The sequence below is a fragment of the Vulpes lagopus genome, chromosome 2 (genome assembly GCF_018345385.1).
Source record: "Vulpes lagopus strain Blue_001 chromosome 2, ASM1834538v1, whole genome shotgun sequence".
NCBI lineage: Eukaryota > Metazoa > Chordata > Mammalia > Carnivora > Canidae > Vulpes > Vulpes lagopus.
In genome coordinates, this window is record NC_054825.1 from 16,665,688 (window position 1) to 16,682,229 (window position 16,542).

The 16,542-nt window shown below is 41.1% G+C and overlaps 1 protein-coding gene across 8 annotated transcripts in view; it reads left to right on the forward strand.

Moving 5' to 3' along the window:
• Nucleotides 1-16,542, forward strand: part of LOC121479714 (nebulin related anchoring protein) — a 69,883-nt gene that overhangs the window by 14,100 nt on the left and 39,241 nt on the right. For 2 of the 8 annotated variants that reach the window (XM_041735473.1, XM_041735493.1), the window contains exons 10-18: nt 114-221; nt 1,204-1,320; nt 3,469-3,573; nt 5,027-5,134; nt 6,327-6,431; nt 11,561-11,659; nt 12,964-13,068; nt 14,790-14,897; nt 15,168-15,269. In XM_041735473.1, coding sequence (XP_041591407.1) covers nt 114-221; nt 1,204-1,320; nt 3,469-3,573; nt 5,027-5,134; nt 6,327-6,431; nt 11,561-11,659; nt 12,964-13,068; nt 14,790-14,897; nt 15,168-15,269 — 957 coding nt within the window. The remainder of the gene's footprint in view (nt 1-113; nt 222-1,203; nt 1,321-3,468; nt 3,574-5,026; nt 5,135-6,326; nt 6,432-11,560; nt 11,660-12,963; nt 13,069-14,789; nt 14,898-15,167; nt 15,270-16,542) is intronic. The other 6 variants (XM_041735483.1, XM_041735499.1, XM_041735516.1 and 3 more) reach the window with 5 other exon arrangements.

A 16,542-nucleotide genomic window follows, 5' to 3' on the forward strand; every position in this document is an offset into this window, starting at 1 on the left:
GAACGTCCAATGGATGGGCCTCTATAGGATCAGGTTCTAGGAGAGATCATTTCCAAATCCCCCACTCATTCAGGGAGGGGAGCCTCACTGATGGAAATTTTCTATTGGCCCAGCAGGGTTACTTGGAGGAATATCAGGAGCACAGAGGAAAAGGCAGCTTCCCCGCCATGATCACCCCAGCTTATCAGAATGCCAAGAAAGCCAACGAACTCGCTAGTGACGTAAGTACTGCATTGGGGCGACCTGCAGAGCCACAGAAGCAGAGGGGAAACGAGATTTTGAATTCTGTACTTACTGAAACTAGCACACAGAGCCATTTATTTAGACCTGAGCCAGAGTAAAACGTTAGCCCTCAATTTCTCTCCAAATTTCTGACATCTACTGCTTTTGTTCAACTGTTTGGTCACATTTATCTGCTTCAAAGGAGAGTGACACCAACAAACTGTGGAAGTCACCTTAGGTTAGTTGAAGCAGTGCAGATGCTGGTCTAGCCAGAGAAGCTGGGGTTAGGAGGGTCTTCGCAAAAGAAGCCATCTAGAAACCCAGTACTTTAGGGGGATAGCTGTTAAAACAAGTCGTGTGATTACCAAACCTGGTATAACTCAGTTGATAGGATAAATTTTATTTGCAGAATGTTGGCCAGCTGGCAGTCCTCGAAAGATAGACTATAATTAAACTCGGTAGAGTGACGTGCATGTGTAGATCTAAGATGCCAACTTGCACATGGTCTATATATGGTTAGAAGCCACGCATGAGTTTTACACCCCCTTTACCCATCCCCTTTGCTCTATGCCGTTCAGTTAGCATCCCATTTACCCAGGATAGTGCACTCTTGTTGGCCCGAGAGGGAAGTAAAATATTCACTTTGCCCTTCAGCTGATTAGATGAGAAAAGATGTTGAAACCATGGGCAGACTGGGTTTGGAATTACACCTTTTGGAATGATTGTTTTGAGACGTTTCTTCATGCAGAAATTAGAGGATAAAGTACACAAAGTATGAAAAGGGCCAGTAAAACTTTGATACCAAAGGGACTGAGTGGTTTATGGATTTCATGGAGGAAAAAAAAAAATGTGATTTTTTTTTTTCCTTCAGAAAATTCTCTTAAGTAAATGTTGATGTTAAATGGAGGGTCATTTTGGGGTAATTACTCTCACGGAGCATGAAAACCACAACTCCGGGCCCTCTTTGTGTGCTTCTTTCAGATAAAATACAGGCAGGACTTCAATAAGATGAAAGGCCCTGCACATTATCACTCCCTCCCAGCCCAGGACAACTTGGTTCTCAAGCGGGCCCAGAGCGTGAACAAGCTTGTGAGCGAGGTGCGTACATAGAGGGGACCGGGGTGGGGCAACCCCAATGTGAAAAATTCTGTAGAATGCCGCAGAAGCTACCCATGGCTAGCCGTTCCCTTGGAACTGATGCACAGTCAAAAGCCACTCCCAAGAGAGCCTAGAATCAAACAAATTAAACAGTTTCTCCAAGGGCTCAAAAGTTTCTTTGCAAATTCTCAAAAGTTTCAGGCAGTGGTTTTTTGTTGCAGAATCCTGCCCTAGCCGACCTGTGTAACAGTATGTCATTCTTGCAGAGTGGAAATCAGATCAGATAGTGTTTCCCACCTGGAACCTCCCTCATTCTCTATTACTGTCATTGGGTTTCCCCGAAGTTCTGTGTCTCATATGAATTCCCATTACCTTAGAGGCTGGACTGGCCGCCAGATGGTGGGTTTTGTTTGGTGTACTCGGTGATTCAGATTTTTTTGAATTCCTCTGGCAAGGAAATAACAGGCTCGAGCTCCCAAATCCTTATCATGCCCTCAAGCCTTTTATTTCACAGCAGCTTTTCACTGGCATTTCCTCTCTGGACTCCAAAAGCATTTGAGTTAACAACCTCTTGCAAAATGGGGAAGAATGAGGGATATTAAAAGATAATCGAACAAGTTATCTGCAATTCAGAAGCAGACATTCAAGTATTCTAAAGTATTTTTCTTCCCTAACTCCTGAAGGTCAGTCTTCCATCCTAAACTATTCCTTAATTTGTGGTCCTCTAACTCTGGGCTGCTCAGAATCACCGGGAGGGACATCGTCCTCATCTCAGTGGGAGACTCATGTATTTTGAAGTAATAGATGGCTGCCTAGGTCTTGGAATCTGCATTTTAAACAAATGTTCCAATTATTCTGATGCTCTAGGCCAGAGGTCAGCAAACCACAACCGGAGTACCAAATCCGACTCCTAGCCTGATTTTGTAAATAAAGTTTTATTGGAATACAGCCACCTCATGTTTGGTTATATATGGTCCCTGGCTGCTTTCACACTACAAGAACAGAGTCAAGTAGTTGCTAAACTTTGCTCTTGATTCATAGAACATTAGATCTAGATGGGACCTTGGCAGTCTTTAGGTCCTCACTTTGTCATAGTCTAGAAAAGTACAGTGTCTTATTGTGGCTCAGAGAGATTTTGAGGGATAGAATTGAAACCAGATCTCTGAGAGTACAGTTTTACCCACCCAGGAAAAACACTTAACATGTTGGCCTTTTTCTAGGTGAAGATACTATAAATAAGTATATGAATAAAAAGACATTTATAGATCAGAATTCAATTATATTTATAGTTTGGTATACTTTTTTCACTTCTTATCAGGTTGTGAGCAGTATAATGCATCTTGCATACTTTAAAAAGCATGTTTCCACCATATGTTTTATATGATAGGATAAAAAATTGTATTTAAAAAACATTTTTTTTTTTTGTTAAGAGGTCACAAGAGAACTTCGATTTCGTTTTGCTCATGTTTATCTAGTAGGACAAACCAGTCATGCTCTATTTGTGATACTCAGGCTTTAGCTGCCTCCTCCAATTACCTGGGCTGACTTGGGGCCTATTCAATAACTATAACCTTACATCTTATATCCAGCTACCCAGGGGAGCTCGACCAGCCAACCCATTTGAAAGTAGAAGACACTCTGTGCATCTATGAGGAATCTCATTTATTATACTCCTTCGTAAAGTAACTTTTTTGGTTAAATTTTATTGAAGTGTACATAAGGAAAAGTATATACATCATATGTGCCTACTGCGAGGGATTACCACAAGTGGACACCTCCATGTAACTAGCACCCAGATCAAGAAACAGAATGTGACTCACACACACCCTCCACAATCTTCCAGATACTTTGCCCCAAGAGTAACTCCTGTCCTGATTTCTTAAACCCATCTTGCCACTTTTTTGGGGATATATGAAATCTTACCATATTTTCTCTTGAAATATATCTTTAATTTTCCAAACCAAAAGGATGACTGACTTATTATTTGAAAGGAGAACACATGCTGTCAACTTATGGTACCCTATGCCTGGTATTTTTCAATGTTGGGTTGAAAGTTTTCTAAAAATATCCATGTAAAGTCCTGGTGACATTTTTCAAGCGTGGCTTTGGGCTTGGTTCTATTGTGCATCTGGTGTCTTGGTTTCCAAGGTGGAATATAAGAAGGACCTGGAAAGTAGTAAAGGTCACAGTATCAACTACTGTGAGACGCCTCAATTCAGGAACGTGAGCAAGATCTCAAAATTCACCAGTGATGTGAGTTTTTAACACCTGAGCATTTGTTTGGACTTTTTTATGAGCTAAATTTCTAGGTCTCTTAAGAGACAGTCTATGTGAATGTATCTGTCTGTCTCAGAGAAGCATGGCTTCTGAGCACAAATACCTATGAATTTTGATCAAGATTGCCTGCAGGGGTAGTCCATGTAGTATTACATTCTGTTACATTCCCCACCACGCACTTGACCTTGATTCCTTAATGGCAGTACCTCTCCTCTTGTGTTCTTGTGTAGCAGCATCCAGCTCCTGGTTGGTGAATGCTGGTGAGGGAGCCTGGCTGAGCATGCAACCTCCCCTCGCCATGTGACTGTGTGCTTCTTAGTTAATGCCTGATCTCATATAACCTGGGGATCCAGATGTTCTTTCCTTGTTTTACAGATGAACAGATGGCATTTGCTAATTTGGAAAATCTCAGAGAAGTTCTGAGGCTGTCTCCTTAAGAACATCAAGGACCTATACTAGATTATGTGATTTTGTTTCTTCTTAGCTGCATATTATAGTAGAATTTATGACTACGAGGGACTTTGTAAGATTCAGGGAGGAATTTATTTTGCCTAAATGTAGTGGTTGAGAGCACCAGCTTAGAACTGACAGACCTGGCTCCATAATTAGTCAAGTGTTCAAATTTGGGCAAGTTGCTGAAGTCCTCCGAGCCACTCTGTCCATGTGTAAAATAGGGATGATAATCAATTCTTCCTCCTCATGGAGTACTTGTGAAGATGAACTGAGTAGAATCGTGGTAATAGTATTTGGTTAAATATTTTCAGTGCCTAGAAACTCAATGGCTTCCCAGGACACGTGATTTTAATGCAGCTTCATTAGAAGCTACCCATATTTTCCTATTTATGACTTCTTGGCATCCTATTTTGGTTTTCTCTTCATTTGGTAAACTGCATTTGGGACATGACATCATTGTTTCACATGGTTTTAGTAGTAGTCACCAATTTGTGGTGTAAAAATCACCTTGGCAAAGCTCAGGCTGTATTCTTCAAATAATTAGAAACGGAAGTAATAGCATGCAGATTTGTACTAGCCCATAGCATGGGGCTTTGTACCCAGTGCTGGCAAGGTCAGTCTTGTCCATTGGAGAGTTCCATGCTTATGGTAGGTTTTCACATGGGAAAACTCTAGCATATTTACAAATGAAAATATTAAAAAGAAAATTGGATCTGTTTTGTGCTGTCTGTACTCACCTGATCCTATGTTTGGTCATGTGCTTATGTGCTTGTCTCACTCCAACTTCTTGAGCTTGCTTGAAAGTTGTTTTTTTAAAAAAATATTTGTCTTATTTTGTATTCAGCAATACACTGACTACTTAAATAGGTTCTATTTCATCATTTCTATTTCCAATTTAATGCATTAAAATGAGTAGTTGATCTCCAGCAAGTTGGGAAGAGAATGCTTTTATTGAAAGTTTTGTGTTTCCATGTAGAATAAATATAAAGAAAATTACCAGAACCACATGAGAGGCCACTATGAAGGAGTTGGTATGGACAGACGGACTCTCCATGCTATGAAGGTTGGAAGCTTGGCAAGCAATGTGAGTCCCATTCTGAAGGGTCTATAGGTCTGGGGACCTGTTGGGGTGGAGGGAGGTGAAATGAAGAATTCAGCCAATTCTTTTCAACCTTCCTTTTTAAGAGTCAGTGTTCTATGGCATTAAGACTGACCCAGGGGATCCCTGGGTGGCTTAGCGGTTTGGCGCCTGCCTTTGGATCCTGGAGTCCCCAGATCGAGTCCCACGACGGGCTCCCTGCATGGAGCCTGCTTCTCCCTCTGCCTGTGTCTCTGCCTCTCTCTCTCTCTCTATGTCTATCATAAATAAATAAATAATTAATTAAAAAAAAAGACTGACCCATAAAAGCTTCTAAACATAATCTATATAACCAAAGCTGGGTAGAACCCTTGAAAATGTTCAAAAGCTTCAATTTATTTATCTCAGCTTTCTCTGGCTTGAGGAGTACTTAGGTATATTATCTCTGATCCAGTATGAGAAAAATATTCCATTTCTGAGAAATAATGAGAAATGGATTAGCATAATTCTTACTTGAAATTCTTCAAATTTCCAAAGTGTTTGTGATTTATTTGGAGTTGATTGGTTCGTTCACTTATGTAATCGTAGTGTTCATTGAAGACCTCCTCCTATAGACAAGTACTGGTCAAGGTAGTAGGGTAACAAAATAGTTCAGATCCCATAGCGTGTAATCTATTAATCTTCCCTTGACTTTGTCAGTTCAGTTGACAAGTTTGCAAATGCCAAGTGGTAAATCTTGGCGGTAAGGGGCACTTAAAAAAAAATATTTCATTAGTAAAACATACAAATGTCAAATTACCTCTGCTTGAGAATGTCAAATTTGACTTTTAGAAAAAAATTTAAATACTCTGAAGACTCTTGACTTTTCATTTGTTTTCTGGGGGTTGGCCAAGAAACTCTTTCATCATCTATCCATGTGCCAGTGCTTCTTTTTTAATAAAAACTATAAGGGGTTCCATAATTAATAAGAAAGATAAAATAAATGTGCTACAGATGGAAGTTAACTAATTTTGGATTAATTAAGATGAATTCAAATTAATTAAAAGCAAAGTGTGAACATAATTTTCCTTGGAGGTGATGAAACTGAATTAATTTTATTTCTGGTTACTTTTTAAGAATTTCCTGTGACATTCAGACAAGGTCAAAAGAAAGTGGGGACTCATTTCTTTTTTCTTATTTTTTTTCCTCCCTGCTTTAGATTGCCTACAAGGCTGATTATAAACACGATGTTGTGGACTACAACTACCCAGCCACTCTTACTCCCTCTTACCAGACAACAATGAAACTTGTCCCCTTGAAAGATGTAAGTCCTATTCCAATTGCACCTTCTGCTTTATTCCTTGTCACTTCTTCCTGTGGAATGATTCTTAAGTAGCAAGATGGAAAGAAACCAGAAACAACAGTTCCTAACACATGGAAGAGATTGAGAAGGGGAACTCTTCCACTAGGAAGTTCATTCATGCATGTTTGGAAACACTTAGATTTTCCATGTCAGGTGGGGACAACTCTGATTTTATCTTGAAAATAACCTACAGTTCAAGTTCTCCTTTTAGGAATTGGTGGAATATATCTGCCGTTTGGTACATATTTAAAGTTATTCTTCTATAGCAGTGATAAGCTTTCTTTTTTTTATTTAAAGTTTTGGCATGTAGCGTGTTGAGGGACCAGAGGAAGTAAAATAAAATGGCTGTAAGTTGAGAGGAAGTGGTAATATTGACTTGATTTTTTTTTCTCAGGAGCACTTGGGAAAGTATATGTATTTCTTGATTATTATAGTGGTGATTTTATTTATAGTTTGCCTTGTCCCAATGAAGTAAGTATAATTAATTAAACTTACTATTTTCTAATTATAAGACTTTTTTTTTTAATTTTTATTTATTTAGATAGTCACACAGAGAGAGAGAGAGAGGCAGAGACACAGGCAGAGGGAGAAGCAGGCTCCATGCACCGGGAGCCCGACATGGGATTCGATCCCGGGTCTCCAGGATCACGCCCTGGGCCAAAGGCAGGCGCCAAACCGCTGCGCCACCCAGGGATCCCTAATTATAAGACTTTTACTATATATGTTTGTTACAGGAAATTTAGAAAATACAGAAAAGCATGAAGAAAAAGATTAGTCATCTGTGTTCTTAAAAAGTAGTTAAGGTGGTTTAGAACTGAGTTCATATCATAGTTATTTGTCAGTGATGGTTATCTCTAACCAATCAGTAATTTAACAAGTAATTCCACATGCATTTACTGAATGCAACTTTCCTTCACATTGTTTTGGGATCAGCATGACTCTAGTAGCACTGACTTGGGTTTTGCTCTCAGTAAATTCACCTTGCTCTCCCTTTTGCTCAGACTGAGAGTGAAATTGGGTTCCTCTGGGCACCTCAGTGTTTAACGTGGTTTACAGGACAACAAAGGACAATCTTTGGCAGATGATAGTTTAATGAATGAAATGAGCTTTTCAAATATGTAGTAAAATGAAGGATGGGAAATCAAGGAATACAAAGAGCCTAAGCTTTGCTTCTTCTTTTCCCAAGAAGTTGGGCTGGGTTGACTTACTCATTTCACCTTCATGAAACCCAAGGTTACATTTGACTACTTAAGCTATTTCCTTTCTAAAACTCCATCAGTCATGCTTGAGAGGGCAATCCAAACTAGAGAGATTCCTACAACTTTATACTCCCCTTGTAACATGAGTTGCTATTACATTTGTCTGTGTAAGGCTGTGGATCAAACTATGCACCTGAAATAGAGCCTACTTACTTGGGCAAGTCTGATAGAAGAATTAAACCAGACTAGATTAGAAGATATTAATTAGAAGCAGAGAGAAATTCTGAACTGGAAGACCAGGTTGCAGAGGTGTTTAGTTTGACCGCATAGTGTTTAAAACATAATTGGATCAACATATGGAGCTTTGGGGAGTTTATATAAAAATTCGTATTTTCACCTATTCTAGAAAAATCTTAAAACTCTGGGAACGGCAGCTCTAGTTCCTGTGTGGTAGCAACTGGCTGGGACTGAGTGGCAGCTGCTCTGTGTTATCTTCTTCTCCTTTACTTTCCCTTCCTGGCTCCTGTGTGAATTTGAGTTAACCACCCCTGATGTAGGGACTTAAATATTCAGGAAGTTTGGGGAATCCATTACATGAGCATTTCTGGTCTTTCTGTCTGGTAGCTCTAAAGGTGGTCAAATAGCTATGAAATTGAGTAAACAATCATGGTCTTTAATTAGAGAGCATTCTCTTCAGATGGATTTTCTCAACACTAATAACATTAAAATGAGACTCCATCCTCAGCAAAGAGTTCCTTCAGAAAGTAGATTGAAGCAATGGCCAAACATCTGTGATATTGCAAGGATGTGATTAATCATGGAAACTGTTAATTATGTCCCGCAGAGGAGAGTAATTATGCTCTGCAACATATTTAATGCAAACTTATTGGGAAAGAATATGCCTTTTAAAAAATACAGTTTTCATGACATTTTATCATGCTTAATTCTGAACTCTAATAGACTATTATGAGATGGTAATTTCCCCTCTCAGTTGATGCATCAGGAAGCCAGTGTACTCTAATCTCATTAATGGTTGACATTGAAATGACTTTATCTTTCCTACTTTTTCTATATACACCAACCATATCCACAACTCAGAATGTGCAAACACTTCTCTCATTGAACCATGAAAAAAAAGCACAAAGCGATGCTGTTCTTTATCTCTGAATCCAACAAAACACCCTGCGTCCGGTGTCAGGACCACTCTATTTTTCCTAGATCCTGTTCGAGGAATTAATTTATAAGTCATTTGTTTGTACCCAGAATATATTTCCCTGTCTAAACAGCGGTAGCTCGGGCTACGGGGGATCCCCTGGTTCATCTGTATAATGAAAGTAATAGTTCCAAGCACACTAGCTTTGGCAAACCAGATATATAGTGTATAGGTTGAGAGCCACTTGGGAGGTGGAGTGCTAGAATTTGAATCCTGACATTAGCTGGGTGACCTGGGGAAAATCACCTCAGTTCTCTGGGCCTCAGAGTGTCTACCCACAGGGTGGTTGGATTAAATGAATTAAGATGTGTGAAGCACTTGAAATAGTGCTAGACACAGAGTAAGTGCTGTATTTAAGCCATGATGATTATTATTAGGCCATGCTGGGATAGGCAAGAATGGAGTGAGTACAAGAAAAAGATGAAGGATACAATGGCCCTTAGGTCTATTTCACATGGGTCACTGGGTTTTAAAAATATTCAACTGTTTGTCAGCATTTAAAAATTGTAAGAGATGGTTTAATAATATGGATTTCTGGTTTCTTTGGAGTAAGTGGAAAATCCGATCACTCTGGACCTCACATTGTTTCACCAGAACGGTCTCCTAGAGTTGAGTAGCAGATGCTGCCCTTGACCACAGTCCCTGCCACTCCTTACTATTTCCCCACCAATGAGGCCAAACACTGAGCCCAGACTAGTGCTTCATTTGTACCTAGCGAGTAGTCTGTCTGGCTGTCACTGACTTTGTGACCTTTGGGCTACAAAGACTCCCTGAGCTGGGCTGTCACCCACAGAGGCAGCAATAAGATGTAGCAGCTGGCAGATAGAATGGCAGATAGACTCTAGATAGCTGGCAAATGGTAGGATAGTGTAGTGGTGGCCACAGGCATGAGCCCCTGTGGCAGGCAGAGCCAGTGGCCAGAGGGGCATGGCCAGAGGTGGTAGGTGGAGGTCTGGGCAGAGATGGCAGTAGATAGTGGAGATGTAGCAAAGGAGTGTGATGTTCTTACCCTAAAGAAGCTGCCACATTGTATGGGATACCATTGTATGGGTGGGGGGTCCTGGGCTTCAGGCAATAACACAGAAGCATGAAGACTGGAGGTGGACATTCAGTGATCTGATAGCTGTGAACAAAGCCAGAGAACAGCTGATGGAAGGGCCTAGTCTGGAACCTGTAGGCAGGGGGGCTCAGGTATCCCAAGTGCCTGGGTCACTTTGGGGTCCTAGGAGCAAGGACCCCGCTGAGATATCTGTGTGGACAGGCCTGTGTCTGAGTTTGCTCACTCTGCACAGAGTAGATGCTCTGCCTCTGCTTGTTGAAGGAATGAATGAATGAACAAATGAATGAATTGACAGGGGACCATGGAGGCAGAAGGAAAGGTCAGGATTAGGGGTGAGTTGTTTTTCCTCCTTTATCTGGATGTAGGGCCAACTTTGGTTAAATTGTGGAAGAGGCTGTTTGCCATCCACCATTCACATTCTTTCTCTTCACTCGTCTGCAGTCCAGCCCCCCTTCTACCTGTATGGGTCTCTGGGGCTCTCCCTCAGCTCATATACACCCCCTCCCCATCCCCCTTATTACCTGCCTCCACACCTTCAGATATATCCCCTTACCTCTCTGCTCACGTTCCCATTCTCTCTACAGTGGATCCTAGGCCTGCTTGGAGGAAAATAAGATGATCTTCTCTTGGGCAAATGGCTAATAATCCTTGGGTCTCTGAGGGGCAAATTGTATTTTCAAAGGAGAAAATCCATGAGCCCCCAGTATCTTAAAATAGTGGAAAACTGGGGAGTCCATGCATTGGTGGGTGCTGGAGGCTTACCCTCCTTGTCTTTGAACCCACCCACCCACCCTTCTTCTTCCAGGACAGTGCCAAGCTTCAAGCCCTTCTTACGAACTCTGGCAATGTGGAAGTGAGGGCCAGTCGGGGGCTGGTGCACAGGGTGAAGACATGTTAAGACTGTCCTCAAGCAGAGCCACTGATGTGCCCTTGCCTCCCATTCAGACATGCCTGTGGCATCAGTGGGACTTGCTGTCTCTCATTTTTCTTTCCCTTTTTAAAAAACTTCTTTTCTTTTGAGGTTTAAAACATATATAGAAAAGTACATTAAGTATAGATAGGCAGCTTGAATTATTATAAAGTGACCTCGTGCAAGTGTTTTCTTTGGGAACGCACCTAGGAATAGAACTGTGGAGACTTCGGGTATCCGTGTGTGCCAAAGCGCCATATTGGTTCCCAAAGTGGCTGTGCCAACCCGCACTTCCGCCAGCTGTGTTGTTAGAGTTTCCACAGCTCCACATCCTTGCCAGCCCTTGGTATAGTCAGCAGTTTAAATTTTCACTCTTCAGGCGAATGTGCAGGGGTGTCTCATTGCAGTTTTAGTATGCATTTCTCTGATTCATAATAATAATAATAATGTGGATGAGCACCTTTTCCTGTGCTCACTGGCAGTTTCGTTGACCTCCACTATGAGCTGCCTGTTCAAGTCACTCACTCTTTAACATACTGTTTTGTTTTGTTTTTAATCTGTGGACTTAAAGATTCCAACTGGAATGTTTGATCCTTTTTGTAGTAGTTGGAGAATCACAGCTCTGCTGGGCTTAGGGGTAGGGAACTAAGCAAATCTTAGAGAAAAGTACAGGTGACATCTTCTTGCACTTTTTTTTTTTTTAACCAGGTCAACTACAGGCAAAGCATCGACAAGTTGAAGTACAGCTCTGTGACCAACACCCCTCAGATTATCCAAGCCAAAATCAATGCCCAACAACTGAGTCATGTAAGTGACCTGACCTTGCCCAGCCAGGTGTGGGGGATTCACAAGTGCTCTGTGGCCCCTGGATATCTGGCTCCCCAAGGATTTGGTGTTCATTAACGGTGACATATGCCTTATGACAACTATGAAATGACCCCCATTCGATTTAAACTTTTTATTATGGTAAATTCTGAATACATTTAAGTGTAGAAAGGATGGTGTAATGAATTCCCTATGTATCCATCACTCAGTTTCAACCACTATGAACTCATGGCCAGTCTTGCTTCATCTGTATGCCCATCTGCTTCCCCCTTCTATGTTATTTTGGAGAAAATCCCAGAGATTATATAATTTAATCTGCCAATACTTTAGGGTGAATCTCAAAAAGATACAAAAAAATTTAAACATGTATATATTTTAATTTAAACATATTTATACAGTTTTAATATATCACACCAAAAAACTAATAATAATTCTTAATATCACTAGTGTCCTATTAGCATTTAACAGTATAGTGATCTCATAAAGTCATAATTTTATTTTACAGTTTGTTTGAATCAGGATCCAAATGAAGTCCACGCTTGTGACTGGTTGATATGTCTTTAAGATTCTTTTCATCTTTAAGTTTTGCTGTTTATCTCTTTTCTTTTCTTGCAAGTTGTTTATTGGAGAAACTGGATTATTTATCTGGTTATGTTTTCCACAGTTTGAGCTTTGCACACTGCATATCAGTGTGGGCTTCATGTGTTCCACTTGCCTCCAAATGTCCTGTAAAATAGTAGTTGGATCTATAGGTTTGATCAGGTTTAGGTTCAATTTCAGGGTAAGGATGCTTTCTGGATGACACTGTATTTTTCCACTGGGAATCACATAATGTCTGGTTGACTCTTTTTCTGTGTGACTTAAGGTGGCTTTTTTTCAATGTGGGTAGCCATTTGATAATTGCTTTTTGAGTATCTATTCTGCATATAGCCAGTTGTTCAGCACTGCAGCACGTTAAAAAAACAAAAAACAAAAAAAACCCCAAAATTAAGTTCTCTACCCTCAAGTGCTTCAAGGAGAGTTGGTAAAGTAACCACAGGGAAATCTTTTATAAACTCACAACTCTGCGTGTGCCTTTGAGTTGTTTTTTCATTTGACCTCTTTAAACAGTTAATTTAAAACATTCATAAAATGGCAGGCTTCCTTGTCAAATGACTTTTCCAGAAATTCCTTCTCAGCTGTGAGCCCACGGGGAAAGTGAAAAAGAGAGCGTTGCCTCCAGAATTCATCTTCTGTCTATCTAAAAACCTTGCATTTACTCTGTGGGTTTATTTTAAATCCAACAGGTGAATTATCGTGCTGACTATGAGAAAAATAAGTTGAACTACACCTTGCCACAGGATGTACCTCAGCTGGTGAAGGCCAAAACCAATGCTGAACTATTTAGTGAGGTGAGCGAGCAATAGAGGTGAGAACATGGTGGAGCTAATATAACCAATGTGAGGATGAGGGCATCAGGTGCAACAAGCAGGAGCTATTCTGTTTGTGAGAGACGTTCATCAAAGGCACCTATTATGTTATAGTTTTGAATTTTGCTATTTCATGGCATGTGGTTGTTCACTGACGATAAATTGATCATGGGAATTTAATTCTTATTATATGAACATGTGGAGAGCATGCCCTTAAACACACACATATACCTCATCATCATAATCATCGTCATCCTGATGGCTTCTGATGGCTACTTTGCTGTGCAGAGAAAATTTAAGGTTTTTAAAAAAATATTTTTTAAGATTTTATGTATTTATTTGAGAGAGAGAGTGTGAGAGAGAGCGGGGGTTGGGGGAGAGGGGGAAGCAGACTCTCCATCAAGTAGGAAGCATGACGTGGGGCTTGATCCCAGGCCTCTGGGGTCATAACTTAAGCAGAAGGCAGACACTTAACCAACTGAGCCACCCAGGCCCCCTGAAAATTTAAGTTTTAAGATCAATTTTAATCACTAGGTTCTTCCTGGAGCCACAAGAGGGCTGTGGTTAGGATGGGGGCAGGAGAAAAAAAAAGGAATCACCATCAACATGCTTTATGCTCCACACTGAGATAGGCACCTTACATATGGAATTATTCAGTTCTCATAACCCCGAGGACCTATTTATGGCAGAGACACAGTGGCATGGGCTTTGGTATCAGAATGCCCTGGGTCAGACGCTGGCACTGCCATTTTTAAACCGTGTGACCTACGTGAGGTCATTGACAACTCTGAGCTGCACAGGCCTAATGTGAATATTGACAGTTGATGAATAGAAGGCACTTAGGGAGGGTCAGTGACCGGTAGGTGTTGTTACCAAGCCAACATCAATAGCTTACGTCTCTACCAGCTTAGGATCTGTGCTCACTTTCTATATCCAATTTATCCCCACAGCAACCCTGAGACAGGTAATAGGAGGTTTTTTGTTGTTGTTTTTGGTTTTTTATTTTTTTTGCAAATGGCAAAGTAAGGCTGAAAGAGGTAATGTGCTTGGCCCAAGGTCTCATGATTAGGAAACAACAGCGAGGATGGATACATGGTTCTTCTTTTTGTCCTGTCCCATCACCTTGGCACAGTATGGCCTTGTAGCTCGGGGATCAATGCACTGTGTTCATTATTGCTATTACCTTTTTGGCAATAATAGCCAAGATTCTGGTCTATAAACAGATGAAGAAACCAGCTTTGTTATTGTTGTTTCGAGGGGAGTGGAGGGGAGGGGGAGAGAGAGAGAGAATCCTAAGTAGGCTCTGTGGCCAGTGCAGAGCCTATCTCACCAACCAGAGGTCATGACCTCCAAAGCCAAGAGTTGGATGTTTAACCGACTGGGCCACCGAGGCACCCCTGTTGTTGTTCTTTTAAAATGCCTTTTTAGGGATCCCTGGGTGGCGCAGCGGTTTGGCGCCTGCCTTTGGCCCAGGGTGCGATCCTGGAGATCCGGGATCGAATCCCACATCGGGCTCCCGGTGCATGGAGCCTGCTTTGCTTCTCCCTCTGCCTGTGTCTCTGCCTCTCTCTCACTGTGTTCCTATCATAAATAAATAAATAAATAAATAAATAAAAAAAAAATAAATAAAAATAAAATGCCTTTTTAACTTTGGTCAGGAATATGGATTGTGACTCCTGTTCACCTGTGTTTCTGTTTGTCAGGTTAAGTATAAAGAAGGCTGGGAGAAGGCCAAGGGGAAAGGATTTGAGATGAAGCTGGATGCTATGTCTTTGCTGGCCGCCAAAGCTTCTGGAGAGCTTGCTAGCAATGTAGGTTTTCTCTCATTAACTCAGAGGTGTATAAGAAATGATTCTCCTAAAATGTCAGTGGTCCTGTGGAAAAAATAACGACTGCTTACGTTGTAAACATCACACTACTTTCATCTTCTGGGTTCCTGAAAGACCGGGAGGTTGTTTTAAGAATCCTTTCCAAAAAAAAAAAAAAAAAAAGAATCCTTTCCATTGCCTAGTAAATACCAGAGCCCCCAAGTTGGCAAAGTTTTTCTTCCCCTCACTGTAGACTTTCTTCTTTTTCCCAAGATTAAATATAAAGAAGAGTATGAAAAAACGAAAGGCAAAGTCATGGGCACTACAGACTCGAGGCTTCTGCACTCTCTGCAGGTGGCCAAGATGAGCAGTGAGGTAACGTCTTTCCTGTCCCTCAACCCTTTCCTCAGACTTGTGCTATGAGTCATTCTAGGGCCTACTTCACCTGGGACTTATTTATCTTTTTACTGACTTCCACCTAAAATGTCTTTCCAGCTTGCAGAAGTTTGTTCCACTTTACTTAGCCAAAGTGTAATTTTCTTTTCTTAAAAAAAAAAATATATTTATTTATTTGAGAAAGAGAGAAAGAGAGAGAGAATGAGGGGGGGGGGAGGGGAAGAGGGAGAGGGAGAAGCAGGCTCTCTGCTCAGCAGGGCTCTATCCCAGAACCTGGAGATCATGACCTGCATCGAAGGCACACACTTAACCAACTGAGCCACCCAACAGCCCCTGTACTGTTTTGTTTTTGTTTTTGTTTTTAAAGTAGATGACGAGTGTGGGCCTAAAAGATGACTGGCATCTATGGCTCAAGATATGAAGTTGTCTGGCCACATGTATTTATTCCATAGATGTTTACCAAGTAACTACTATGGGTGAGATCCTCTGTATGACACGGGGGCTGTAAAAATGAACAACATATAACAAGTTCCTTCCCAGAGGAGCTTAATTATATGGGAAGAGTTAGACACTAAGCATCCGTTTGTTGTGGCAGTGTCCTGGATGAGTCCTGTGGCCGGATACACTTGATATTCAAAATGGTTAGCAAACAACGGTTTGTTTGCATCTAAACTCCAACCAATCAAAATGATGCTGCTTGTTAACAACTGTAATGGCTGGATTAACCCTGCTAATTATCACTTACGAAAATCTTTTGGGGAGAAGGAGAGTTCTACAAGGGACAGACTTGGTTTCAGATCAGGTCTTCCCTGCCAATGCTGAGCAGGCCAAAAGGACACATGAGCACGGAGTTTTAGCTTTATAATTGCTGCTCCAAGGTAGGAGGCCAGTGTATGCTGCTCCCATGGTGCAGCCAGATCCAATTACCTGATGAGTCATTTAGCAGCCATGGTTTGACTAGAATAAGAGTGTTGGCATCTGGGTTGCCATTTTGGAGGTGTCTACAGAACAAGTTCTAGGAAGTGCATAATCATGAAATATACAGAGACATTGAGAATTTGGCTTCAGTTGAGGCAGAGAACAAAATGATATTTCTTTTTTATTGTTGGAGCAATTGGGGCCAAAAAAGATTGTGCCTTGCCCAAAGTCATATAGTAGTCAGTGGTAAAGGTGGAAGGGTAGGGAGTTAGATCCTAGGACTCTTACTTACTGGCACCATACTGCTTCTACTATCACATGCTATTTTTCTCCA